The 25995-nt window shown below is 42.9% G+C and overlaps 1 protein-coding gene across 1 annotated transcript in view; it reads left to right on the top strand.

The window, feature by feature from the left end:
- The window catches only part of DNAH8 (dynein axonemal heavy chain 8), a 525323-nt gene that overhangs the window by 257991 nt on the left and 241337 nt on the right, over nt 1-25995 (top strand). Inside the window, exons 34-41 of the mRNA XM_026649503.1 lie at nt 5851-6091; nt 11763-11962; nt 12333-12486; nt 12586-12749; nt 15804-15906; nt 16286-16390; nt 16717-16878; nt 22930-23154. Of these exons, the coding sequence (XP_026505288.1) occupies nt 5851-6091; nt 11763-11962; nt 12333-12486; nt 12586-12749; nt 15804-15906; nt 16286-16390; nt 16717-16878; nt 22930-23154 (1354 nt within the window). The remainder of the gene's footprint in view (nt 1-5850; nt 6092-11762; nt 11963-12332; nt 12487-12585; nt 12750-15803; nt 15907-16285; nt 16391-16716; nt 16879-22929; nt 23155-25995) is intronic.

Here is a 25995-nt window from a genome sequence, read left to right as displayed (position 1 = left end):
TAGATATCTGGGAAATATTTCTGGAGAAGAAATTGAGACTCCATATACAAGTCTCTATTGGCATTGTTGGAAATAGTTTGAGGAACACTTGCAAAGTAGGTTTCCATTCTTCAACAGGCCATCCTTTGGTAGGAGGGTATTAGTGGGTTGGTTCCCAAATAATTCTTTAAATTTCAAAGCTCTGGTTTTATATGGGGGAACACTTCCACTTCTATCTATTATACTAGTCTAATACTTAAAACTACTTTTTTCTTTTCTACTTATGTGATTCACTGCTCACTACTTCCTATTAGTCAGGCAAGAACATGTGCTGCAGAATGTGAAATCTCTTACCTAATTTTCTTTCTGCTAGCAGGTTCTTCTCCAGGGCCGCCCAGAGGATTCAGGGGGCCTGGGGCAAAGCGGGGGAGCTTGTACTCACCAGGCGGCACGCCGAGTCTGCGGAGGCGGCATTTCGGCGGCAGGGGGCCCTTCAGTGCTGCCGAAGACGCGGAGCGACTGAAGGGTCCCCCGCCGCCGAAATGCTGCCGAAGACCCGGACCGCCGCTAGGTGAAGAAAGGGATTCTCAGCCAGGGCTTGCGGGGCCCGGGGCAAATTGCCCCACTTGCCCCCCCTCGGGCGGCCCTGTTCTCCTCTCATCAGTCCACTGTGCTAATCTGGTAAAACAACTGGAATACAATTCATAACAGATTTTTTTTTCCCTAAAGGGAGAATTAGACATATAGTAGCTTGACAATTAGCTATAATATACCAAGTATGTGTCTTAATGCTACTAATAAGTTGCTGAAATATTTCTACAGCTTTGGAAGAATATTACTGATTGACTGAGTTGAAGGATTATAGATTCATATTCATAGATTCATAGATGCTAGGACTGGAAGGGACCTCGAGAGGTCATCGAGTCCAGTCCCCTGCCCTCATGGCAGGACCAAATATTGTCTAGACCATCCCTGATAGACATTTATCTAACCTACTCTTAAATATCTTCAGAGATGGAGATTCTACAACCTCCCTAGGCAATTTATTCCAGTGTTTAACCACCCTGACAGTTAGGAACTTTTTCCTAATGTCCAACCTAAACCTCCCTTGCTGCAGTTTAAGCCCATTGCTTCTTGTTCTATCCTCAGAGGCTAAGGTGAACAAGTTTTCTCCCTCCTCCTTATGACACCCTTTTAGATACCTGAAAACTGCTATCATGTCCCCTCTCAGTCTTCTCTTTTCCAAACTAAACAAACCCAATTCTTTCAGCCTTCCTTCATAGGTCATGTTCTCAAGACCTTTAATCATTCTTGTTGCTCTTCTCTGGACCCTCTCCAATTTCTCCACATCTTTCTTGAAATGCGGTGCCGAGAACTGGACACAATACTCCAGTTGAGGCCTAACCAGCGCAGAGTAGAGCGGAAGAATGACTTCTCGTGTCTTGCTCACAACACACCTGTTAATGCATCCCAGAATCACATTTGCTTTTTTTGAAATAGCATCACACTGTTGACTCATTTAGCTTGTGGTCCACTATAACCCCTAGATCCCTTTCTGCCGTACTCCTTCCTAGACAGTCTCTTCCCATTCTGTATGTGTGAAACTGATTTTTCCTTCCTAAGTGGAGCACTTTGCATTTGTCTTTGTTAAACTTCATCCTGTTTACCTCAGACCATTTCTCCAATTTGTCCAGATCATTTTGAATTATGACCCTGTCCTCCAAAGCAGTTGCAATCCCTCCCAGTTTGGTATCATCTGCAAACTTAACAATCGTACTTTCTATGCCAGTATCTAAGTCGTTGAAGATATTGAACAGAGCCAATCCCAAAACAGACCCCGGCGGAACCCCACTCGTTATACCTTTCCAGCAGGATTGGGAATCATTAATAACTACTCTCTGAGTATGGTTATCCAGCCAGTTATGCACCCACCTTATAGTAGCCCCATCTAAACTGTATTTGCCTGGTTTATTGATAAGAATATCATGCGAGACCATATCAAATGCCTTACTAAAGTCTAGGTAAACCACATCCACCACTTCTCCCTTATCCACAAGACTCATTATCCTATCAAAGAAAGCTATCAGAATGGTTTGACACGATTTGTTCTTTACAAATCCATGCTGGCTATTCCCTATCACCTTCCAAGTGTTTGCAGATGTTTTCCTTAATTAATTGCTCCATTATCTTCCCTGGCACAGAAGTTAAACTAACTGGTCTGTAGTTTCCTGGGTTGTTTTTATTTCCCTTTTTATGATGGGCACTATATTTGCCCTTTTCTAGTCTTCTGGAATCTCTCCCGTCTCCCATGATTTTCCAAAGATAATAGCTAGAGTCTCAGATACCTCCTCTATTAGCTCCTTGAGTATTCTAGGATGCATTTCATCAGGCCCTGGTGACTTGCAGTCATCTAACTTTTCTAAGTAATTTTTAACTTGTTCTTTTTTTATTTTATCTGTTAAACCTACCCCCTTCCCATTAGCATTCACTATGTTAGGCATTCCTTCAGACTTCTCGGTGAAGACCGAAACAAAGAAGTCATTAAGCATCTCTGCCATTTCCAAGTTTCCTGTTACTGTTTCTCCCTCCTCACTGAGCAGTGGGCCTACCCTGTCCTTGGTCTTCCTCTTGCTTCTAATGTATTGATAAAAAGTCTTCTTGTTTCCCTTTATTCCCATAGCTAGTTTGAGCTCATTTTGTGCCTTTGCCTTTCTAATCTTGTCCCTGCATTCCTGTATTGTTTGCCTATATTCATCCTTTGTAATCTGTCCTAGTTTCCATTTTTTATATGACTCCTTTTTATTTTTTAGATCATGCAAGATCTCGTGGTTAAGCCAAGGTGGTCTTTTGACACATTTTCTATCTTTCCTACCCAGTGGAATAGCTTGCTTTTGGGCCCTTAATAGTGTCCCTTTGAAAAACTGCCAACTCTTCTCAGTTGTTTTTCCCCTGAGTCTTGATTCCCATGGGACCTTACCTATCAGCTCTCTGAGCTTACCAAAATCCGCCTTCCTGAAATCCATTATCTCTATTTTGCTGTACTCCCTTCTACCCTTCCTTAGAATTGCAAACTATGATTTCATGATCACTTTCACCCAAGCTGCCTTCTACTTTCAAATTCTCAACGAGTTCCTCCCTATTTGTTAAAATCAAGTCTAGAACAGCTTCCCCCCAGTAGCTTTTTCAACCTTCTGAAATAAAAAGTTGTCTGCAATGCAGTCCAAGAACTTATTGGATAGTCTGTGCCCCGCTGTGTTATTTTCCCAACACATATCTGGATAGTTGAAGTCCCCCATCACCAACAAATCTTGGGCTTCGAATGATTTTGTTAGTTGTTTAAAAAAAGCCTCATCCACCTCTTCCACCTGGTTAGGTGGCCTGTAGTAGACTCCTAGCATGACATCACCCTTGTTTTTTACCCCTTTTAGCCTAACCCAGAGACTCTCAACACTTCCATCTCCTATGTCCATCTCCACCTCAGTCCAAGTGTGTACATTTTTAATATATAAGGCAACACCTCCTCCCTTTCCCCCCGTCTATCCTTCCTGAGCAAGCTGTACCCATCCACACCAACATTCCAATCATGTGTATTACCCCACCAAGTTTCAGGCCTGGTCCACACTACCCCCCCACTTTGGACTAAGGTACGCAAATTCAGCTACGTTAATAACGTAGCTGAATTCGAAGTACCTTAGTCCGAACTTACCGCGGGTCCAGACGCGGCAGGAAGGCTCCCCCGTCGATGCCGCGTACTCCTCTCGCCGAGCTGGAGTACCGGCGTCGACGGCGAGCACTTCCGGGATCGATTTATCGCGTCTAAACCAGACGCGATAAATCGATCCCAGAACATCAATTGCCTGCCGCCGGACCCTCCGGTAAGTGTAGACGTACCCTCAGTGATGCCAACAATGTCATAGTTGTATTTATTTATTAGCACTTCCAGTTCTTCCTGCTTATTACCCATACTTGTCGCATTTGTATATAAGCATCTAAGATACTGGTTTGATCTTGCCTCCCAGTTTTGCCCTGACCCTCCTTTCTCTCTGCCATTATAGCCCACACTCCCTCTTGTTTCTGACCCATCTCCCAGGTCTCCATGTTCCCCACTTACCTGTGGGCTTTGCTCACCTGTCCCCGTCGAACCTAGTTTAAAGCCCTCCTCACTAGGTTAGCCAGTCTGTGCCCAAATAGGGTCTTTCCCCTGCTTGAAAGGTGAACGCCATCTCTGCTTAGCAGTCCTTCCTCGAATAGCATCCCGTGGTCGAGGAAGCCAAAGCCCTCCTGCCAACACCATCTTCGCAGCCAGGCATTCACCTCCATGATGCATCTGTCTCAGCCCGGGCCCCTACCTTTGACAGGAAGAATCGAAGAGAATACCACCTGTGCTCCAAACTCCTTCACCTGTACTCCCAGAGTCCTGTAGTCACTCTTGATCCAATCAGTGTCACACCTCGCAGTATCATTTGTGTCCACATGGATGAGTAGCATGGGGTAGTAGTCAGAGGGCTGAATAATCCTCGACAATGCCTCCGTAATGTCTCGGATACGGGCCCCCGGCAGGCAGCATACCTCCCGAGATGAAATGTCAGGGCGACAGATGGGCGCCTCCGTCCCCCTCAGCAGAGAGTCTCCGACCACCACTATCCTAGGTTTCCTATTCGCAGTGGTGGCAGCAGACCTCCCAGCCTTAGGGGTACGAGGCTTCTCCTCCTTTACTGTAGGGGGTGATTCCTTCTCTCCTGTATCAAGAAGAGCATAATGGTTACCTATTACCACGGCAGGAGGGTTCGGAGCAGGGGTGGAGCACTGCCTGCTGCCAGAAGTAACCAGCTGCCAGTGTCCACCCTGAGCCATCTCCTCCTCCACCAGTGGTGTGTCAGCAGTCCTGTGTACTGGGACAGCTACCTCAGCTGTCTCCACATGGACACTGTCCAGGAATTGCTCATGGATTTGGGTGCTCCTCAACCTAGCCACTTCCTCCTGTAGCTCTCCCACCTGCTGCCTGAGAGATTCCACCAGCAGGCACCTTTCACATTGGATGCCCCCCGCCCCAGCCTGGATATCAGTAAGTGGAAATTACAAGTTACAGTCCCCGCAAAACCACACCAGGATCTGGGTAGAAGCATCCATGCTCAGGCGCTCTGTCTGGCTACAGGTGCAGGTGGAGGAGACAGAAGCAGTGCTGGCACAGGTGTTGCGGGTCTTCCTAACCATCATAAGCCTCCCTCTGTCAAACTCCCTCTCAAACTACCCTGTCTGCAGCCCCCTATCCACTCTGAAGCATTCCGCAATTATATTGATCTCTCTCCAAATTTCAAATTAACCCATTAGTAATGAATAAGGGGAGAAATGGCTAAGAGAAAATTATCAGATAATAAATCTTACATTTGCATTAGAAGATTACTTTCTTGGAGTTCTGTTTAATCCACCACCTGTGTGAGAGTGGGATTGAAGGGATAACATTATGCTTTTTAGAACAGTGATTACAATGATTTTTGCAGGAAAGATAGACACTGATAGAGGGCCGGCTCCAGGTTTTTTGCCACCCCAAGCAAAAAAAAAAAAAAAGCTGGAGTGCCGCCCCTTGAAAAGTGCCGCCCCAAGCACATGCTTGGAATGCTGGTCCCTAGAGCCGGCCCTGCACGGATATCACTGGTACACTATTTAAATGAAACTGATATGTCAGCAGACTAATTTTTCAGCCATTGTTACTGAGAAAATAATTTTGGTGAAACAATGGTGTCTGTTTTAAACCACCTATTTTTTCCAAATATACATAAAAATATTTCAAGATCCTTTTTGATAAAATATTAAATCAACAATATAAGAAGTGTACTACTGTATCAATTATTATTATTTACTGAATTAAAGGTGCCGCAAACTTCCCAAAGGACTTAAAAACTGGCAAGCATTTTTAGACCTCAAGAAAAGAATAGATGATTTTAGTGAGTCATGTCCTCTGTTGGAAATGATGACTAATAAAGCAATGAAGCAGAGACATTGGAATCGCATTGCTGAAACAACAGGACATCAATTTGATGTGGAATCAGATTCTTTTTGTCTTCGAAACATCATGGAAGCACCACTTCTTAAACATAAGGATGATATTGAGGTAAGTAAACACATTACTTTTGATCCTTCAATTTATATTTTCAGGAAAGAACAAAATATTACTTGTATAAAAGTTATATTTAAGGACTTTTTGACTATGAAATCAAACACTATTCTGAAACAATGCATGGTATGTTAAATAGTTGTTGTCCATTATAGAATCATAGAAATGTAGGGCTGGAAGTGACCTCAAGAGGTCATCTAGTCAAATCCCCATATGTAAGACTGTATATATATAGAGAGAGCTAAGTCATTAACATATAAGGATCCAGTCAAGGCAAGGGCAAAGCTTTTTCTTCTTTCTATGTTTTGTTTTAAATTCTTATCGTAAGTCTTAATAGGAGCCAAAATCCTCATACTTTAAAATCCAAATAATAAACATTTCCAGCTCACTAGAAATGCAAGTGGGCGCAGGATTTTCCTTTCTTCCGGACATAAGAATTCTTGGAGCTGCCTCACTTCTAATCTCTACACCAATGAGGAGTATTCCCACTTGAGATCAAAATCTTATATTAAAAACTCAGATGAAGCATCCCTTTGATTCCTTGTCAGAAGTGCCCTTAGATTTTTTTAAAAGGCTTATCTCCTTTCAATCATTTCAGCAAAGAGAGTTTTCAGAAGTTAAGGTCTTATTGGGGAACAGCAGCTGTGCACCTCTTCATGAGGACAAAGATGTACTGAGAATTAATTCTTTATTCCCAAAATAAACCCAGTTACAAAAAATTATTTTCCCATCATTTTTGCCCACTATCAACCTCCCCCCAACCCTTTAAAAACCAAACAAAAACAAAAAACGAAACAAAAAATTTCCACTCTTTTGGCATACTCTTGATGTCAAAGGTCTAAAAATCAACATTGAATGTAGTACCCAATTCAGAAAAATCTCCACTTCTCTTGGTCTATATACCCACCATAAACAAATGAAAAACAAGCAAAGAAAAACAGAAGAAACATTGCAGTTTGTTATTAGATGGCTAAATTGGTGCATTTCAGATGCTTTCAAAGGTAGAAACCCTTTTTCCCCTTGAAAATTCGTGCTTATTTATTCAAAGTAATTGAAGATTCATATATAACGTACAGAGAGAGAGATATGCAGTAGCCACCTGGTCATGTTTCCACACCTTCAGTAAGATTAACCATTTAAACATGTAGGCTTCATCAGTCCCTGCCTGGAAAGATTGTACCCTCAACTAAAGAAGCACGTTTTCCCTTGGGACTTGAACTTAATTTTGTCTAAACTTATGGGATCACCATTTGAGCCTCTAGCAATGTGCTCCTTACTACACTTTTTGTGGAAGGTGGTTTTCCTAATTACTGTTACTTCTACCAGAAGGGTCTCTGAACTGTGCACCCTCACATCTAAACCATTGTACACAGTCTTCTTTAAAGATAAGGTGTATTTACACCCTCATCCAAGGTTTCTCTCTAAGTTTCAAATTTTCATATCAGTCAATTTACTTGTATTTTACCCCAAACCACCCGCAAATACAGACGAGCAATGGCTACACACAATGGACGTTAGACGAGCACTGATGTTCTACATAGACAGGGCCAAACAAACCACCCAACTGTTTGTGGCCTGAGCGGACAGAATGAAAAGTCTTCCAATCCACACAGAAAATTTAATCTTGGATAACTTCTTGTATCCACGTTATGATCTGACAGGCTGCCAGACAAACTGACTGCCAACTCCATAAGATTGCAAGTGTCCTCAATGACATTCCTAGCACAGATTCCTATCCTGGACATTTGCAAAGCAGTAACCTGGTCATCCATGCACACTTTCTCCTCCCATTACACCATCACTCAATACTCATGAGATGATACCAGATTTGGTTGAGCTGTACTGTAGCTTGTCTCTACATGAACTCCAATCCCTCTGCCTATTTACCTGTTTGGGAGTCACCAAGAGTAGAATGCACATGTGCAATCACTCGAAGGACAAAAAACAGCTACTAACCTTTCATAACTGTTGATCTGTGAGATGTGTTGTACGTGTCCATTCTATGACTCACCCTCTTATTCCTCTGCATTGGAGTTCCTGGAAAGAAGGAACTGAGGGGGCTTTGGATTGGCTGGGCCATTTATACCAATGCCAGCAGTTTGCAGCAGGAGAGGGCACTCGAGCTGCCCCAATGGCTACCACTGAGGGAAAATATTTCTGCTGTGCACGCGGTGTATGCACACCAGGAGTGGAATGGACAAGTGCAAGACATCTCAAAGAACAAAAATTATGAAACTTTAGTAACCATTTTCCCCCTGACTCTAGTAAAAGTGGCTCAGGCATAGAGGAAACACCTCAGAAGTGTCAGCCAGATCAAGGTGTGTGGCTTGATTCAGGCTTGCTGATATCCCTTAATGAGGAAGTAGTGCTGATCTACTTTGGCTAGGTTTAAAAGCCAGTCACTAGTGAAACTGGAGCAGTTAACTGTTAGCAGCAGAGTTTTGTGGGAGTTTGTAAGTGGGAGTTTTGGGGGAGGGATGTTTTCCCTTTCTTTTTTTCTAGGAATAAGGATTAAAGAAGAGAAAACCATGATGGCTACAAATGCAGCATAAGTAGTGATGTGAGGAGGAGAGTAGACAAAGAAGACGGTCAAATGCAAAAGCTGTGGGTGCTGCATCATCATCCTTAAGGGAGTATCTGATGGAAGCTACTTATGCATGAAATGACACCTGATAGAGCTCATGGAAGAGATGATCCAAAGATTAGAGATGCATCTGGAGATGAGGATGGAATTCAGACAGTGATTTGAAGGTATAGTGCAGGGGAGGAGAGAGGAAGTGGTACAGATTACTCATGATATGTGGATACCTGCCAACAAAAGGATCTGGAGGGTGGACTACCAGACAAGGGTGATCCATGGAAGAATGCGCCCATGAGGACAAGGCAGAGGCAGAGGTCAGCTGTCTGTGCTGAAATCAAGTTGAACAACAGGTTTGCTGAACTGGGGAATGAGGAGGAAAAACAGGTGTGGGAAGGGAGCAAGAAAAAAATAGAGGAAGCCAGTCTCTGCAGAAGAGATGATGGAGATAGCTAGGGACTGGAGCCTAAGGAAGAATGGCACGATATACAGGGAATTGCGAGAAAGAATTTAAGACAGATTCATACCAACACCAGGAAGAGACGGGTATATGTGATCAAGACTCCATACCCAGAATAATTGACAGGCCTGTCACCAGATCCAGAGAACAGAAGAGCATGTTGTCTGCCAGGAGCAAGGATTGAGATGTGGACATTATGCTGAAAGGAATTCTGCTGGGAGTGGGGGGAAATCCATTGATTGTGCTGCATATCGGAATGAATGATACTGCTAGATTCCCACTGAAATGGATTAAGGATGACTACACTTGGCTGGGTAAGACTGTAGAGGAGCGGACTCACCCCTGTGGCGCCTCCTGCTGGTGACTTCTGGGAATTAGCTCTTCCAGCATCCTGGAGCACCGTCTGCAGGCCAGTGGTCCATCTGTCCTCTACTGGCTCCGTGTCCCTCCCAGACCCCAGTGTCCTTTTATCTGGGGTGCTGCCCCCTGGCAGTACACCGCTCAGTACTAGGGTTTCCCCTCCCCAGGGAGCCTCCACCCACTATCCCTACCTCACCTCAGAATAAGGCCACTGCCAGTCACCAACTAGCCCCCACTCCCTGGGGCAGACTGCAATATAGGCCACTCATCACAGGTAATGTTGGGTTTGGACCTGCTGCCTTGGCCTACCCATGGGCTGCCCTCTGCAATCCCCAGTACCCCTTGGCCTCCTACTAGGCCACAGCCTGGGGCTATCCAGGCTAGGGCTATCCAGCTCCTCAGCCCTGCTCCACTCAAGTACCCTGTGTCTAGCTCGCTACAGCCAGGCCCTTCTCCCTCTGAAGACAGAGAGAGAGACTGCTGAGCTCCTGACTCCCAGCCTTTTTATACAGGCCAGCTGTGGCCTGATTGGGGCATGGCCCAGCTGTGGCTACTTCCCCAATCAACCCAGCTTTTAGAGCTGCAGCCCTCTGCCAGGGCTATTTTAAGCCCTTCCAGGCAGGAGTGGGGTAACCACCCCGCTACAAAGACACTTAAAGAAGTGGAAACTTAGTGAACTTCTGTGGAATACTTTCAGTCCCTAGAGAACGTGGGTGAAAGCATAACAAAAGAATGAAGATCAACAGATGGCTCAAAGATTGGTGATATCAGGTAGGTTTTGGGATGATCTACCATTGGGAGGTATTTACAGAAAGAAGATACTTCTCAACTGATGGACTCTACTTGAGTATCTGTGATATTACTCTTCTGGAATCAAGACTGGCATGATTAATGAGAGGGGCTTTAAAGTAGGAAATGAAAGGAGAAGGTTGGGAGGACATGCATCCAAGCTGATGATGGGTTCTGCTCGATAACAATCCAAAGCAGTGTGGACAATCCAAGCATGTTCATTTTCATCACCTGAGTCAAATGCCACCAGCAGAAGGTTGATTTTCTTTTTTGGTGGTTCGGGTTCTATAGTTTCTGCATCAGAGTGTTGCTCTTTTAAGACTTCTGGAAGCATGCTCCACACCTCATCCTTCTCAGATTTTGGAAGGCAGTTCAGATTCTTAAACCTTGGAGCCTTGGAAGTGCCGTATGTTAAATATGCTTTGTAGTGGGGCCATTGTACTAATACTTTCTTTGAACAAGATAATTCAACTACACCTGCCTAGAACAGAAACATAAGCTAAACTTGAAGCGATAGAGTGCTCATGTAAATATCAGAACATGACATTATCGTCTGTCAAGGATGTAGAAATCTAGATTTAGAAAGTCTGTGGTCTTGTCAATACCAAAAAGTGCAACCATAGACATGCAGCTGTAGCTACATATTTTCCAAGCCAAATTTGTTGAGGTCTGCATACCCCTACATTTAAAAAAACCATTTAACATCCATGAGTTTGCAGTAAAAAATATCAGAATGCCTTGTCCCACCTCTGTACTGTATGTGTTTAAAACATTGCATAATTTCAAATCTGGATTGCACATACATACATTCTTTTAAATATTATAATTAAAAGCTAGATATATAGTACAGTAAAAGCTTTGTTATCCAGCATGTTGGGGGAATGGGGGTGTGCCTGTAAGTCAAAAATTCCGGTTAACTAAAAATTATACTTACCAATAGATGGGAGGGAGTTTGGGTGTGGGAGGGGACTCATGGCTGGGTGTTGGGACATGGGGGGGGGGGGCATGGCATGGGCTCTGGGAGGGAGTTTGGATGCATGAGGGGGCTCGGGGCAGGGGGTTGGGGTGTGGGAGGGGTTTCAGGGTGCCGGATCCGGGCGGCGCTCACCTTGGGCGGCTCCCTGCAAGCGGCGACATGTCCCTGCTGCTCCTAGGTGGAGGCATGGCCAGGTGTCTCTGCACGTTGCCTCTGTCTGCAGACACCACCCCCACAGCTCCCATTGGCTGTGATCCCAGCCAATGGGAGCTGCGGAGCCAGCGCTCAGGGCAGGGCAGGGCATGGAGCCCCTGTGGCCATTCCTCCACCTAGGAGCAGCAGGGACATGTTGTCGCTTGTGGGGAACTGTCCCGATCCGGCACCCCGAAATGCTGGTTTCTAGAGCTTTCCAGTTGGTAAAGTGCCAGATAACACAGCTTTTATTCTATTAGGAAAGGTTTCACATCTGGATAATGAAGATTAACATTTTTTTTTTACTTTGCAGGATATCTGTATATCTGCTATAAAGGAAAAGGATATTGAAGCTAAATTGTCTCAGATAATTGAAAGTTGGGGAGGCCAGAATTTGAGTTTTTCGTCATTTAAAGCAAGAGGAGAGCTACTGTTAAAGGGAAGTGAATCAGCAGAAATTATTACACTTATGGAGGACAGTTTAATGATCTTGGGCTCTTTACTTAGTAACAGGTACTTCATAAGTGATTTTTTTTGTGAATTTGCTAATTTTTGTACATACTGATAATATACACACTATAATTAAATCAGCAACCATATTACTAGATTGACACTTAATCAGCAATAAATGTGGATGAAATGTTGTTGTTTTGTGTGGATGTTGGTATATTAATAATGTTACTGCAGATAACTTCTCTCAGCTCACAAATGTATAGCAATCTATTCTCTTGATACATTTGAATAAAATTAAATTTGTTTATTCAAGTTTTCAAGAGATCATTTTTGCTCTCTAATTTATCCATATTTTGTTTCACTCCCTCTATAAATATTTTATTTTATACTTTAATTTAAAGTTATTCTTATTTCTCATCCCTGGTTTTAGATATAATACACCATTTAAAAAAGATATTCAGAACTGGGTATACAAACTGAGCACCTCCAGTGATATCATTGAAGAGTGGTTGGTGGTGCAAAACCTATGGGTTTATCTTGAAGCTGTTTTTGTAGGGGGAGATATTGCAAAGCAATTACCTCAGGTAAATCTATAATACTTATTCATATTTATATTCTAAAAACTTAACTAAATAACAGTTTACAAGAGAATGTGTTACCATGTTGATTTAAATTATGCTTAGGAAGCAAAACGTTTTCAGAACATTGACAAATCATGGATAAAAATAATGCAACGAGCTCACGAGAATCCTAATGTTGTTAACTGCTGTGTTGGAGATGAGACTATGGGACAGCTTCTGCCTCATTTACATGAACAGTTGGAGGTGTGTCAGAAATCACTTACAGGGTAAGAAGTTTTTTAAAATACATGATTATATCATAAATTTATATAAAGTCAGTAATGTTTTATTTTAATTACAAATCAAACAGCTAAAAATGTTAAAAATATGTTACTTTTATACGGTTGTCACATACAGTAATATATTGTAGTTTGTCTCTAGAAGAGCAGTACTGCAATCTTCATTTTATTATTTTATTCAAAACTCCTTAGGCAATTGGTATGGCTAGATAATCTCTCAAGAATAGGAATCTGTACTAATAACATTCAAAGGAGAAAGTGTTACGACAGTACGTATAGTTCTTCAGATAGATTTAGACATCCAAACTGCCTTCCCACTTTGAAGTATCGTACATAGATTCTGATGTAAGGAACTGAATGAACACAGGATGTTAGCTCTTGAAGTCCTGAATTCAGTTTAAATGATTTGCTGAACTGGGGCCTGTGATCCTGTTATAAGTATTCTTTGTTGCCAGAAAGGCATGTGTGTGACCCCAGCAGTCTTGGGGTATGTCTATATTTGGAGCTGGAGGTGACATTTCCAACTTGCATAGACATCCTTGCGCTAGCTGTCATCGAGCTAGTGCGCTAAAAATAGCCTAGCCGCTGTATCACAGGCAGCAACAAGCAGTGACATGGGATAGCCACTCTGAGTGCAAATCTGCCTGGACGCTGTAGGTACGTACTTGTGGCTAGCCTGTGCCACTGTTCTCTGCCACCCGTTCTGCCACAGCTGCACTACTATTTTTAACTTGCTATCTTGATGAAAACTACTTCGAGGCATAAGTGCCGACTTCCTCTTTTTTCCCTGGTTGCTAGACCCCCCCCCCTGCCCCTGGCCCCGCCCCCACTCCACCCCTTCCATGAGACCCCACCTCTTCCCACCCCTTTCCCACCCACATTCCAACCCCTTCCCCAAATCCCCACCCTGGCCCCGTCTCTTCCCCCCTCCTCCCCTGAGTGCACCATGTTCCCGCTCCTTCCCCCACGGAGCGTGCAAACAGCTGTTTGGCAGCGGCCAGGTGGGAAATGCTGGGAGGTAGGCGGAGGAGCGGGGACGTGGCACACTCAAGGCGGGGGAGGAGGAGGTGGGGTGGGTGGGGCGGTGTGGGCTGGGGGGTGAGGGGAGCCTGGCTGCTGGTGGGTGCAGAGCACCCACTATTTTTCCCCCGTGGGTGCTCCAGCCCCAGAGCATCCACGGAGTCAGCGCCTATGCTTTGAGGATATCTACACAAGCTGGGAATCACACCCCTAGCTCCAAGTGTGGACATAGCCACAACTTTCCATATGTTTCTGACCTCAACACTGAGGGTATGTCTATATAGTAATTAAACACCCATGGCTGGCCCATGTCAGCTGACACAGGGTCGCAGGGCTTGGGCTGTGGGGCTGTAAAGTTGTGGTGTAGACATTTGGGTTAGGGCTGGAGCCCAAGCTCTGGGACCCCTTGAGAGGTGAAAGTCCCAGAGCTTGGGCTCCAGCCTGAGTCCAAATATCTACACCACAGTTTTACATCCTGAGCCCACTAGCCCGAATCAGCTGACCCAGGCCAGCTGCAGGTGTTTAACTGCAGTGTAGACATACCCTGATGGTCCAGTTATGCCCAAGAGCAAGAATCTATACTACAGTATTTACTCAGAGAACTACAGTTCTTTCTTTCTATGCATTAGCACATAGAAGGGTGGAAAAAATTCCATTATGAAAAAAATTAAAATCTTATTTTTAATGGAAACAGATTTTTCTTTCTAAAAAAATCATTTAAAATTAAATTTGAAATTGGCAACCTAAATCAAGGCCTAAACTTAATAGATTATAGTAAAATCATTTACATTAAATAAAAAATAATATTCAAGCAGTATGGGTTAGCTGCTGAAATTTTAAAGAAAGTCAGACCACTGAACTAATGGAAATCACTGACTTAGCATCTGCAATCAGAGTCGGTTGAAGTGTCAAACCAGCTTTTGACAGAAGCAGCTTCTTCTGTAGGCACAGAGAGAATATTTTCTTTATTTCAGTTTTTTCAACTAGTTCAGTTCAAAGATGAGAAACTGATTGGGTGTTGAAAAAGCAGGAAAACTTGTTTTTCTCTTCCGAACTATGCACGAAAGTGAGGTGTGAGAGTATGAGATCTACTAGTTCTAAAGTCTTGAATGACAGGGTGACCAGAAGCAATCAGTTCAATTCACTTACTACAGATAATACTTCCTTTGTTTAATAAATCAGTTAAAAAACAAAACATGTTTTGATAAACTTACTGTTTTCTAATCTATGTAGCACATTTAAGGTAGTTTTATTCAACTAATAAAAACAGTTTTAAATGCTGTTTTAAAAAAAATTAATGGAACTTCAGCTTGCATCCAAATGCAACTTGACACAAATCATGAGTAAAAAATTAATCTAGTAAATAACAAATGTGTCATTTGCCATTTTCTAACATAATAAAAACTGTAAATATTAAGAATCTGAATAAATGTATATTAAACTCTATAATTGCTAAATAAGTGTATAAAAATATAATAGCCTCCTGGTTAGCAAAAAGAAGCACCAATTTAGTGCAAAGGCTGTATTTAGTTGCATATCAACAAGTTTTAATGGTTACCAACCAATAAGAATAATCCTTTCTTTAGAAAAATACCTAAAAAGTACAAATGCGAAACAGGATTCAAATAAATTATTTAAATCAATGTTTCTTGATAGCCAATTTAAATCATGATTACAATGGGTGATTTAAATTACTTTGCTTTAAAACAGTCCACCATGGCACATAGCACTGTGGCAGTTAGCTATGGCTTTTGATATTTTAAGCCCTGATTTGTGAAAGCTGCCCTATTCAGGACAGCACTTAACTATGTGCTTTAAATTAGGCATATGCTTAAAGTGCTCTCCTGAATAGAGATGTACTCAAGCATGTGCTTAAATCTTTTTGTAAATTGAGCGTTAGAGTGATAGGTGTAGGAAGGATGAAGAAACTGGTGTTTTTTAAAATGATGTAATATTTCACAGTCTGATTCACAATTTCATGTAGAATACATTTTGTAATAAAAATCTTCCACAATATTTAAGATATTTAGAGAAGAAAAGGCTACTGTTTCCCAGATTCTTCTTTATCTCTGATCCTGCCCTTCTTGAAATTCTTGGACAAGCAAGTGATTCACACACCATTCAGGTAAGTTTTGAGTGACTATTTTAAAGTTAGTATGCTAACAAAAAAAGCTTTGAAAGAAATATTTAAATAAATAAAATATGCAAAAAGCAAAGGCAAAATAAACTGTAAATGTAACAAATTCTTCTGGCAAACCTCATTCAGAGCAAGATTTTCAGCTGCTCCTCAGACTTTAGATTTTACTGTAAAATAAACAAACACACAGAAAGTAACTTAAAAATTCTACATTTAGTGCATTATGACATTATCCTGCTACATAATCTGTGCAGTATAAAACTCCATTTGTGAACTTCCTTGCAGGATCAAGTCAATAGTTATTTTTCTTATATGTCTGCTAATATTAAATGTTTACATTGAATTACTTTCTGAATTATCCTTTTAGCCACATCTTCCAGCCGTATCTGACAATATAAATGAAGTGCAGTTTCACCCAAAGGATTATGATCGCATAATGGCAGTCATATCAAGAGAAGGAGAGAAAATTCCAGTAATACTGCTAATTTCTTATCTATTTATCACTAATTTAAAATGTTTCACTGTTTATTTTTTTCAGTATCTTTATTATATGAGAAGCCATTCTTTTGCTGAATGCACACAAGTAGATGGTTAAATTAAGTTAATTATGAATTAATGGTTAATTACATGATTTATTTGAAAAAAAATTATCAGAATAAATTCTACATATTTGGTAACATGTTTATGGATATTTAAAATCAAAACAATAACTATATAACATTTATAACACAGTAATAAATCATAGGGATTTGGTAGCTACATATAATTGTGTACATTTAACTTTATTTAATTTTTCAGTTGGACACTCCAGTGAATGCAAAAGGACCTGTAGAACTTTGGTTGCTAGATTTGTTGCGCATGCAACAGTCTTCATTACACTGTGTAATCAGGGCAGCATATTATCAAATTAGTGACCCAGGATACCAGCTGCTTAACTTCCTTTATCACTTCCCAGCACAGGTAAGAACGGGGCGGGGTGTGTGTGTGTGTGTATATATGTCTATGTATACATATACAGTGATGAGCTCACCAAATCCTAAGAACCGGTTCCCTACCAGGTCCGCGGCAGCACTTTGGCAGCAGCAACGGGGCCTTCACTCGCGCCGGGTTTTCAGAGGCACCCGCCGCCGAAGTGCCACCAAAGACCCGGTAGGGAACCGCGCGGTGAGTGCAAGCCCCACGTGCCTGTCTCCCCCCTCCCCCCACCCATCCGACCCCAACCCACGTCCTGCCCCCAACTGCCCCTGCTCAGAACCCACAACCCATCAACCCCCCCCGCTCCTTGTCCCCTGACCACCCCCTCCCAACCCCCCCCCTAGCAGCCCCCCAGGACCCCACCCCCTACCCAACTTGCCCTGCTCCCTGTCCCCTGACTGCCCCGACCCCATCCACCACCATCCCGACAGACCCCCGGAACTCCCTCGCCTACCCAACCCCCCCGTTTCCCGTCCCCTGACCACCACCCCAGAACCTGTGCCCCATCCAACCTCCTCCCCCCGCTCCCTGACCCCTCCTCCCAGCCCCGGACCGGCCCCCTTACCATGCCGCTCAAAGCGGCAGGAGCTGCAGAGCTGTGCTGGCACCGGCAGCTCGGCACGCTGCAGCTCCGCGATGGGGGAAGCGGGGGAGGGGCCAGGGGAGCCTCCCCAGCTGGGAGCTCAGGTGGGCCGGACAGGATGGTCCGGCAGGCCGGATGTGGCCCGTGGACTGGAGTTTGTCCACCTGCTGGCCCTTTTAGCAACCGGTTCTACATCGGTTTCTAAATTTAACAACTGGTTCTTGCGAACCGGCTCCAGCTCACCACTGTGCATATATGTATAGATTACAAGCAGCCTTCTGAGAAAAGCAGAGGTTGTACAATTTATGTGGCTGGCAATTTTATTTATTTGTTTCAGATAGTCCTGAAAATGTTCTTGGTGTGATACAAACATCTCCGTCTCTGGAGATATTTAAGAGTAGGTTAGATAAATGTCTATCAGGGATGGTCTAGACAGTATTTGGTCCTGCCATGCGGGCAGGGGACTGGACTCGATGACCTCTCGAGGTCCCTTCCAGTCCTAGAATCTATGAATCTATGAATAGTCCCTGACCTCAGAAGTTTATACTCTCAAAAAGTCCATCTAACCCAGTATCCTGTCTTCCAACAGTGGTCAGTGTCAGATGCTTCGGAGGAAATGAACAGAGCAGGGCAATTATCAAGTGATCTCTGTCGTCCAATCCCTAGTTCTGGCAGTCAGAGGTTTAAGGACACCTGAGCAGGGGGTTACATCCCTGACCATCTTGGCTAATACCCATTGATGGATCTAGCCGCCATGAATTTATATAATTATTTTTTGAACCCAGTTATCCTTTTACCCTTCACAACATCCCCTGGCAACAAGTTCCACAGATTGACTGTTCGTTGTGTGAAGAAGTACTTCTTTATATTTGTTTTTAAACTGCTGCCTATTGATTTCATTGGTTCATGTGTTATGCAAAGGGGTAAATAACACTTTCTTATTCACTTTCTCCACAGCATCCATGATTTTATAGACCTCTATCACAATCCCTCCACTAAGCTGTCTCTTTTTATGAAGCTGAACAGTCCCAGTCTTTTTCATCTCTCCTCCTAGGAAGCTGTTCTATACCCCTGAACATTTTATTTGCCCTTTTCTGTACCTTTTCCAATTCTAATATATCTTTTTTGAGTTGGGGAACCAGAACTGCACACAGTATTCAAGGTGTGGACATACCATGGATATATATAGTGGCATTATGAAATTTTCTGTCTTATCTTCTATCCCATTCCTAATGATTCCTAACATTCTGTTAGCTATTTTGACTGTTGCTGCACACTGAGCAGATGTTTTCAGTGAATGATCTAAGATGATTCCAAGGTCTCTTTCATGAGTGGTAACAGCTAATTTAGATCCATCATTTTGTATGTATAATTGGGATTATTCTTCCCATGTGCATTACTTTTCACTTATCAACGTAGAATTTCATCTGCTATTTTATTGCCCCATCACCCAGTTTTATAAGATCCTTTTGTAACTCTTCACAGTCAGCTTTGGACTTAACTATCTTGAGTAATTTTGTATCGTCTGCAAATGTTACGATCTCACTGTTCACCCCCTTTTCCACGTTGTTTATGAATATGTTGAAAAGTACAGATCCTTTGGAGAGCCCTCTATTTACCTCTTTCCATTGTGAAAATGGATGATTTATTTCTGCCCTTTGTTTCCTGTCTTTTAAACAGTTACTGATCCATGAGAGGACTTTCCCTCTTATCTCTTTGCTGAAAACCCTTTGTTGAGGGGACCTTGTTGAATGCTTTTTGAAAGTCCAAGTACACTGCATCAACTGGATCATCCTTGTCCACATACTTGTTGACACCCTCAAATAATTCTAATAGATTGGTGAGGCATGGTTTCTCTTTACAAAAGCTGTGTTGATTCTTCCCCAACATACAGTGTTCATTTATGTGTCTGATAATTCTGTTCTTTACTGTAGTTTAAAACAATTTGCCTGGTGCTGAATTTAGAATTACCAGTATTTAATTGCCAGGATCACCTCTAGAGTGCTTTTTAAAAAATCAGAATTATATTAGCGATCCTCCAATAATCTGGTAGAGAGGCTGATTTAAGTGCTAGGTTACATATCTTGGTTAGCAGTTCTGCAATTTCATATTTGAGTTCCTTTAGAATGCTTAGGTGAATGCCATCTGGTCCTGTTGACTTCTTATTACTGTTTTATTCATCAATTTGTTCCAAAATCTTCTCTATTGACACCTCAATCTGGGATAGTTCCTCAAATTTGTCATCTAAAAGAATGTCTCAGGTGTGGGAATCTCCCTTACATCATCTGTAGTGAAGACTAAGGCAAATAATTAATTTAGCTTCTCTGCAGTAGCCTTGTCTTCTTTGAATGCTTATTATTTTTGTGTCTTTTGTTAGTTGCTCTTCATATTCTTTTTTTTTAGCCTGCCTAATTATATATGACTTGCCTGAGTTTATGCTCCTTTCATAGCATTTGACTTCTAATTTTTACAGGACATGTTTTTGTCTCTATCTGCCACCTTTACTCTGCTGTTTAGCCATGGCAAATTTTTTTTGGTCTGCTTACTAATTTTGTTTGATTCGGTTATACACCTAGTTTGAGCCTCTATTATAGTGTTTTTTTAAAAGTTTCCATGTGCTTTTTAGGCATTTCACTTGTGTGATTGTTCCTTTTAATGTCTGTTTTACTAGCTTCCTTATTGTTGTGAAGTTTCCCTTTTTGAAATTAAATGCTACTGTGGTAGGTTTCTTTGGTATTTCATTAGTAGTCTCCCCTCCTAGGGTAGGAAAGAGTCCAGTGATTCAGGAGGCTGGCAACCATAGTGAAGGGTTGATAGTCTCTGCTGGGATTAGTAGGGGAACCCAGGCCCACCCACTCCTCTGGGTTCCAATCCATGAACCCTGTATGAAGTAGTTGGAACTACTCCCTATCCCTTCCTGCTTCCTACTATGCCTCTCTTGTAGGCTATTTTGCAACTCATGCTCTATGATCCTTTTCATCTGGAGGTCCAGCTACCTGGGCAGCTTCTCGACAGTCTATTGCTGAAGGATCCTGCTCTCATTGGTTTCTCAGATTCCCTGGGAGACCTGGATCCCTCCTGACCTACAGCCTTTTTATCTCACTGTCTGTTGCAGGGCCACCAGTCCTTCTAAGGAGGCAGCTCTTCATTTAGCATCTGGGACACTATGGGGTCTGGACACCTCATGACACATTATTTGGATGGTTGACTTCTCAAAGCCACCTCAGGTCTTATAAAAGACTGTGATGGGGTATACAAACCCCACACTGGGGAGCAAGGGCTTGAGGAACAGCTCTAGACTAAGACAGCCCTGCCCAGCCACACTTGCAAAGCCTGCACAAGCTGGAGGCAGGGCGTTAAAAAGGAGAGGAGGACAGCTCAGAGTGGGGCAGCAGAAGGGAGCAGATGGCCATTCTGAGGGGAAGTACTGCCCAGGAGCTCATTGCCTGAGACCTAACACCACAGACCTGTACAAACATACAAAGGAGAGGCTGGTAACTGAGCATGCGGGTTAGAGACTAAACTGAAATGATTTGCTTTGGGAAGCTAAAGGAAGTTGGGGTAGGAAGTGGTCCTGGAGGCAGAGGCAGCTGCTTAGCACCCCAATGTGGCAATTGGAGCTGCCCAACTTTGGACCCTGGACCAGAACCCAGTGAAGACGGTGAACCTGGGTTACTCTACCCACTCCAAAAGGACGTTATAAAAAGAGCCTTCACTTAGGGTGAGAGGCCAGCTGGAAAAGACTTTGACTGTTCAAGGGCCCAGTCCCTCAAATTCCTGTGCTAAAGGGGATGACTGGAAACCCTTGGGTGGAGTGTTGAAGGACAGCACTGTGTTTCAACTGGGAGATGACCTGCCAACCTGTTTTTAATTTCCTAGACCACATGCTCATAAAGGGGAGTCTAGATTACATAGTTTGCATGCTAAAAGGGCATTGCCCTACTACTTGAATAGGAAAAAGGACTTCAGAATCCCTCCTCAAGTGTTAATTTCTTCTGCTGAAAATTGTAAGGACTGGGCTATTTCTACTCAGTCATTGTCTACATAGGTCTGACAATGTATAGAGAAACTTCAAGTTCTCCTCCTGCTAGAATTAAACCACACTCTATCAGAGCAATGGCTGCGACTTTAGCATATCTTAGATATGTCCTGCTTGTTGAAATTTGTAGGGCTGCCACTTGGAGTTTGTCATACTTTTACTAAACATTACACTATAGATTTGGGATCTGATGCTCATTTTGGGAGAGCAGTACTTCAGTCATTTTTTAATTAGGATCCTTAGTCCCTCCATCCACTAAAGAATACTGCTTGCCAAACTATCTCAAGAGTGGAAATACACAGAAGAAACTTGGAAGAAAAAAATGGCAGTTACTTACCTGTAACCAGAGTTCTTTGAAATGGACTCTGCATATTCCACTCCCCATCCACCTTCCCCTCTTCTGTGGAGCCCTAATTAGCTCCTGCGGTTCCTGAGGCTGTGAGGGGGGACTGCAGGTGGACAGCACAGTTGGAGTGACAGTGTGTGAACCATGGATGGGGAGGCGCGCTGGACTTGAGCTAATTCCCAGAGTACCAGGAGAAAGTGAGTGATGCACCCTGTGACAGTACCACACCCCCTTCAATAGCCTTGCCCTGAAACATACTCAAATGCTAAGGAGAGGAGGAAAGCCTGGGTGCTCTAATGGGCACTGCAATCAGAAGCTGCATTGGTTGGCACACCTCAAGCATGTGAATATGCAGAGTCCATCCCAAAGAATCCTGGTTACAGGTAACCAACCTCCATTTTGCTTATACTTGGGGTATGGATTAAAGGTGGTTTTAAATCATATAATTCCTTTGTATTCTGAGGCTGTGCAAGTGCCTTTGTTGTAAGTTAGAGCAGCCTTGAGGCTGTAATTTATATTCTGTTTCCTATGGACTCTTATGGTCCTTGGGAAGTGAAAATAATTGTAGCGCAGTACGCTTGAGCCATGCACCCAAACATCTCCCCAGTCCATCCCCTCCAATAGGGGCTGGCAGTAGGTTTGGTGTCAAATCCTTACACTAGATCTGCACTGCCTATGGGATAATTTCACACCACTATTTCTACCCATTTTAAAGCCAATTTATGCTTATACAGCCAGAGCAGCATAAAAGGACCTTAAATGTAACTGAGAATCATGTCAAATATATCTGTTTACCTCACTGTGTGACTGAGATTATGGTAAAATAATGTATGTTTATTTCTGGGTTTCCTTGAATGTTTGTGAAATATGATTTGATAGAGAAGTGCACCCCTAAAACCCTCTGATTTTCTTTCTATTGATACAGGGAAATCCTTAATGAGAAATCACTTTGAATCCCTCCAATAAGTTACCTAACATATACTTAGAAAGTAGGGTATCAAAGTCTTATAAATCTTGGCTTACAATAAATATTAATTAATATATCGGTTTACTTGTTATATTTTATAGGTAGGGTTACTGGGAATTCAGATGTTGTGGACACATGATTCAGAAGAAGCCCTACACAATGCAAAAGATGACAGGAAAATCATGCAAGTAACCAATCAGAAATTTCTGGATATACTAAATACACTTATCAGCCAGACAACACATGATCTTTCCAGCTTCGACAGGGTGAAATTTGAAACCCTGGTTACCATTCATGTGCATCAGAGAGATATTTTTGATGACTTGGTAAAGTACAGATTTTAATTTCTGAAAGCCAAATATAGTTTTTGTCATAATGATAACCTAGTGCTTATAATGACTATATAGTGCTTTTATCTGCGGGATCCCAAACTGCATTTGTGTGTGTGTTAATATGGAAACATCATTATTCTCTCTAGCGTTAAGATTATATTTAGATTTTTACTTGTGGTGAGACTTTTGCTTAATACAGGACTAAAATCCATCTGTTTTACACTCATTCTAATGATTGAATTTAGTCTCCAAATTTTTATTCTTTCTAAACTATTTGAATCTTATTTTTCTCTAAAAGATTTAGAAATTTTGGCAAAAGCATGTTTAAAATGTTCCTTTTTGGAATTGGGTTCTGACGCTCTCACCTTTTGTTTGTGACAGAAAATCTGATCTGGGAAGGGGGGTTGGATGGGTGTGTGGTGATAGTAAAAGAATAGTTCCATCTGTATTTCTGACCAGCTTCCCTTGATTCACCACAGGGAGAATTCTTATTTAATGAACCAAAGGAAGTTTGAGAGAGACAAGGTAGGTGAGGTAAGACCTTTTATTGGACTAACTTCTGTTGGTGGAAGGTACAAGCTTTCGAGCTACACAGAGCTCTTCTTCAAGTCTGGAGAAGGAAGTGGTGTTTGAGCTAAATACTAGTCAGACAATTTGTTTTCTTCCTCAGAACTGAAGCAGAGCTCTATGTAGCTTGAAGGCTTGTACCGTCCACCAACAGAAGTTGGTCCAATAAAAGGTCTTACCTCACCTACCTTGTCTCTCTCATATCCTGGGACCAAAACGGCTACAACACTGCAAACAAAGAAGTTTGTCAGACTAGGACTGCCGCTTTACATTCCTTATGAGGATGGTGGGAGCCCTCAAGTGGATGTGGGTGGAGAGGGGGAAAAAGAGAAATGTTGGTTTGGGAGGGGGTTCAGACAGACTTGGCGGTAGGTACAGTGGCTCCCCAACACACTATCGCTCATGGGTTACTTCTCCGTCTCCCCAATTCAATGGCTTTCTTGCTCACTGGCTTCTGAGGGCTTCTCAGCTTCCTGCAGTGTTCTGCCAATGAAACAGCAGAGTTCTTGGGCTTATGGAGATGGAAACAGCTAGGGGAGCAATAGGCTGAGAGTGCTGGGAAGAGATTGGGCAAGTGAACCAGGATCTCAGGAGCTAGTGAGCCGAGAGGGAATAGAAACCTGAGGAGTAGAGGAGCCAGGGGATGGAAGGAGGGAGATAGAAAGGGCTACTTTGCTTCTACCCCTTCCATCACAGTTCCTGTACTTCCTACTCCCATAAGGCTCTTATTGGCCTGACGAGGGCAGTCAGTGGCAGTCCCAGTCTTATGTATGTTGGTTTGCCAGAGGGGAGAGCTTCTTTGATGAACTATGGGAAACTTATTCGAGTGGGATTGCTACTTTGTCTTTATAAGGCTAGTGGAAGTTTTGAGGGGATAGGGAATAAAAACAAGATTGTGGTAGGGAAAGGGAGGAAGAAGAGAAATTGGGCGAGGTAGAAAGGCAGGCTGGGCTGCTGGACCCCTGCTCTTGGTGTTCCATACCCTACAAAATAACAGGGCCCATAAGTCTGGATAGACTGACAGGTAGCCCTCAGAAGCAAGGAAGAGAGTTGACAGTGGGCTGAGTGATATGAAGAACCAAGGACACTGGGGACCAGAGAGCTAAGGGTCACAAAAGCTGGTGGGTCAGAGAGGAATAGACAGCTGGGCGGCATAGGAACCGAAGAGGGTTGAGGGCTGGGCAAGAACCAGATGAAGGAAAAATCTTTAACCAGGGAGCCAGTGGCTTAGATATAGCTATAGAATACAGGACTCTGTACAGTCCAGCCTGCCTTTCCCAGATCACCAGCACCACTTCTTTCTCCCTGCCTAACACAATACCCAATGATCCTTCCCTTTCCTCCCCAAACTCTCTGGATTTGCAGTGTGGCTCATGGTAGACTCACGTGATTTAATTCCTATAGTTTATCAAAAAAGATGCCCCTCTCTGGATTAGTGTGAGAAATTAACCAGAAACGAGGTTGCCTCAGTAGTTGTGCTTCCAATTTTGCTTAATTTCCACCATACCTCAAAGAGGAATTGAAATATTTGTCTATGGAGGGTCAGTTAATAGCTAAAACCTCCCTACAAACCTTCATTGAAGCTGCTGATATGGCATCAAGGTCAGTGGCAGCAGTGATTACTGTGCAGTATGGGTCCTGGCTTCAGTCTTCTGGGTTGCCAAAGGAGGTTTAAACTATGCTGGAACACCTCCCCTTTGAAGGGAGTCAATTGTTCAGGTCTCAGACTGAGTCATTACATTCATTGAAAGATTCTCATACCACATTTCAGTCATTAGGCATCTACATTTCCCAATACAAAAAGAAGCAGTCATGATATACTGAGCTGAGACAGTGTGTCACTACTCCATTTTATCATCCTTATCAGAGAACATCAGATTTCTCTAAGACACAATGTATCCTTGGAAGGACTTCATGGACATCAACATCAACTTCAAATGCTACCAAGGCTGGCTCTAAGAAGTCACTTTGATGTGTATATCAAGAGTTGCCAACAAATCTTGGTGGATCTTTATCCATTCCCTACCCCTTTTGGGGACCATTTGCATTACTTTAGGAAGCATGGAGTGGTATCACCAGTGACAGATGGTACTGCCAATAATCCAGAAAGGTTACTCTGTTCAATTCCAGCTTTTATTAAATATCTGACAGTGGTAGCAGCACATCTGAGAAAGAGAAATGTGTTGGTTTACCTATATCTTGATAATTGTTAGGTGAGAGGATCATGTCCAGAGCAGGCGATATGCAGTGTTTAGCGTGTCATACCTC

This window comes from Terrapene carolina, unplaced genomic scaffold, assembly GCF_002925995.2.
Source record: "Terrapene carolina triunguis isolate 2854851 unplaced genomic scaffold, T_m_triunguis-2.0 Scaffold85, whole genome shotgun sequence".
Taxonomy (NCBI): Eukaryota; Metazoa; Chordata; order Testudines; family Emydidae; genus Terrapene; species Terrapene triunguis.
Note: the sequence above shows the minus strand (reverse complement) of the source record. Positions and strands in the feature narration are given on the sequence as shown.